Below are 2,839 nucleotides of genomic sequence, written 5' to 3'. Positions count from 1 at the left end.
ACACACACCATTTTTCTCAGAATTTTGACTTTTTACGACAATATGAAACTAGCAGGTATGACTGCTCAGGTGAAGGAGATGACATGAGAGTATAAGGAGTGAAGGAGAGAGTATAAGGAGTGAAGGAGTGAAGGAGAGAGTATAAGGAGAGAAGGAGAGAAGGAGTGCAGGAGAGAAGGAGTGAAGGAGAGAAGGAGTGAAGGAGTGAAGGAGAGAAGGAGTGAAGGAGTGAAGGAGTGAAGGAGTGAAGGAGAGAAGGAGAGAAGGAGTGCAGGAGAGAAGGAGTGCAGGAGAGAAGGAGAGAAGGAGAGAAGGAGTGAAGGAGTGAAGGAGAGGAGGAGGGCAGGAGAGAAGGAGAGAAGGAGTGAAGGAGTGCAGGAGAGAAGGAGTGAAGGAGTGCAGGAGAGAAGGAGAGAAGGAGAGAAGGAGTGAAGGAGAGAAGGAGTGCAGGAGAGAAGGAGAGAAGGAGAGAAGGAGTGAAGGAGAGAAGGAGTGAAGGAGAGCAGGAGAGAAGGAGAGAAGGAGTGAAGGAGAGAAGGAGTGAAGGAGAGAAGGAGTGAAGGAGTGCAGGAGAGAAGGAGTGAAGGAGTGAAGGAGAGAAGGAGAGAAGGAGAGAAGGAGTGAAGGAGAGGAAGTACCTGACAGGAGCTTTGGTCGTCAGAGAAGCTGAAGGGGTCGTAGTCTACTTTAGCTGAAGCGTAGCTGACGCTGATTCTGTGCAACTCACCTGAAAACAAAACATCAAGGTGTTCAAACGTTATACAGTAAAAAGCTCAGACTGATATCTTTTCCCTCAGAGTCTTCACTTTTTTCACACAATTGAATTTTCTTCTCAGAATTTTCTTGTTTTTTCACTGAATTAATTGTCTTTACAGAATTCACTTTTTGCACATCATTTACTTTACTTTTTTAAATCTTGAGTTTTTCTCAACATTTTGGATTTTTCTCAAAATGTTGAAAGAATTCTGACTTTTTCACAGAATTAACATTTTTCCTCAGAATTGACTTTTTCTAAGAATCTTTCCCATCCGAATTTATCAATGTGTTGGAGTGCTAGCCAATAGGATCGTGGAAAGGAAAGTGATGTCACTTTGTTCCGGAAATAAACAAAGGAGTCCAATGGATTTTGGCCTCTGTAGACCATGCACAGAAAGAACAAACTACAGGAGAGGTAAAACCACAGAAAGCAGAATAGCGCCTCTTTAAGCGCCTCTTTGTGTTGTGGTTCTGAATTTCTGATCAAAATTCAACTTTTGGCAGAATTGACTTTTTTCTCAGTCAAATGTTTTTCCTCCGAATTTTGACTTTTTTTTTCTTCCCGAATTTAGAATTTCTTCAAAATATGTACTTTTTTGACAGAGTATTCAGATTTTTTTCAAGAATTTACTTTTTTCTTAAATATTGACTTTTCTAAGGATTTTGAATTTCTTCAAAAAAAATGACATTTTTCTTAGAATTTTCTTTTTTCTTAGAATTTACATTTTTCTCAGATTTTTCAGAATTTTGGCTTTTTCCAAAAACTAAAATTTTTCTTAAATATTGTATTTTTTGGACTTTTTCCAAAAATGTCCTAGTTTCTTAAATATGCATTTATTTATTTTCGGAATTTTAACTTTTTTCAATCAGAATTTTCAAAATTGAGCTTTTCACAGAAGTTTGTTTACTTTTCTCTTATAACTGACTTTTTTCTCAGAGTTTAATTGTTTTTCTTCAGAATTTTATACTTTTTCTCAGAATTGAAATTTAGTTCTGAGAAAGTCAAGTAAAAATTCTGAAAACATTTTTAATTCTGAGGGGAAAAAAATCATATTCTGTGTAAAGACCCAAAATACTTTAAAAAAAACGAGGGCCTCTTTAAAAGTCCTCAGTTCAGACGGGACTCACTTGTGTATTGTGGTTCTGTGGGGGGGGTTGCAGGGTCTCCTTCAGTCGCTCCCTCTCTGGAGGCCTGGGGGACAGACAGAGGTTCTGAGGGGGGTTCCGGCCTATCAGGAGACACAGAGTCCGGGACGCTCTCCTCTGATTGGAGGGCGCTGGATGGGGCGGTGTTCTGAGGGTTCTGATCGAACAGAGGACCGTTCAGACCCGGGAAGCAAATGACCGCCAGGTACCAGTGAGCTCTGGAGAGAGCAAGAACATTGTTGAAGTTCTTCAGATACTTAAGCAGTAGAGGTACTTCAATAATCCTGTGGTTTTGTGAAACTGAAGACTCACGACTCGTTGATGGGAACGAAGATGAAATCCTTCTGGAAGAGATCCACGTGCCGAGTCCACGTCTTCACCCTGTTGTGCTTCCTCTTGTGGATTCTGGAAAGTAAAGAGTTTTTCGTGTGAAGTCTTCGGCTTTTAATCGGAAAAAAACGTTTCCCAGTAAAAGCCCCAATCATACAATGGAGACTTTTTTTTGAAGTGTACTTTATTACCATTTAATTTGATTTATTTCACTGTATTTCTATACTTTTTTAAAATTATTATTATACTTATTATTATTACTATTATTATCGACATTGTTTTATTTTACACTGGTTATTGTTTTGCAAAAATGAGAATGACTGTATAGGCATAATTGATTTCTGAAGTGTTTATGTAATAAATATAATACTACAAATAATAACGTTCAGGAGAGAAAATAATTATTGAAACACATTTTAACAACAGTAACATTTTGTAAGCATGTCCTCATGTCTTTTGCATTATGTCTAAAATAACTTTAACAAATAAATGATAATAATTAGAGATGTCCCGATCCGATCACGTGATCGGAGCCGATCACTTGATTTTCAAAAGATCGGAATCGGGAGAAAAAAATATCGGGGATCGGGATTTTTTTTTTTTTTTT

General features: G+C 38.0%; 1 protein-coding gene across 1 annotated transcript in view; it reads right to left on the bottom strand.

Moving 5' to 3' along the window:
• LOC104954655 (sentrin-specific protease 6-like) overlaps nucleotides 1–2,839 on the bottom strand; it is a 7,300-nt gene that overhangs the window by 919 nt on the left and 3,542 nt on the right. The window contains exons 5-7 of the mRNA XM_010781824.1: nucleotides 2,215–2,307; nucleotides 1,885–2,120; nucleotides 569–727 (exon numbers count right to left, since the gene is read on the bottom strand). Of these exons, the coding sequence (XP_010780126.1) occupies nucleotides 569–727; nucleotides 1,885–2,120; nucleotides 2,215–2,307 (488 nt within the window). The remainder of the gene's footprint in view (nucleotides 1–568; nucleotides 728–1,884; nucleotides 2,121–2,214; nucleotides 2,308–2,839) is intronic.

This window comes from Notothenia coriiceps, unplaced genomic scaffold, assembly GCF_000735185.1.
Source record: "Notothenia coriiceps isolate Sejong01 unplaced genomic scaffold, NC01 NC01_scaffold00023586, whole genome shotgun sequence".
NCBI classification, from domain to species: Eukaryota; Metazoa; Chordata; class Actinopteri; order Perciformes; family Nototheniidae; genus Notothenia; species Notothenia coriiceps.
The sequence above is the reverse complement of the archived record's forward strand: the minus strand, read 5'-3'. Positions and strand labels throughout refer to the sequence as shown.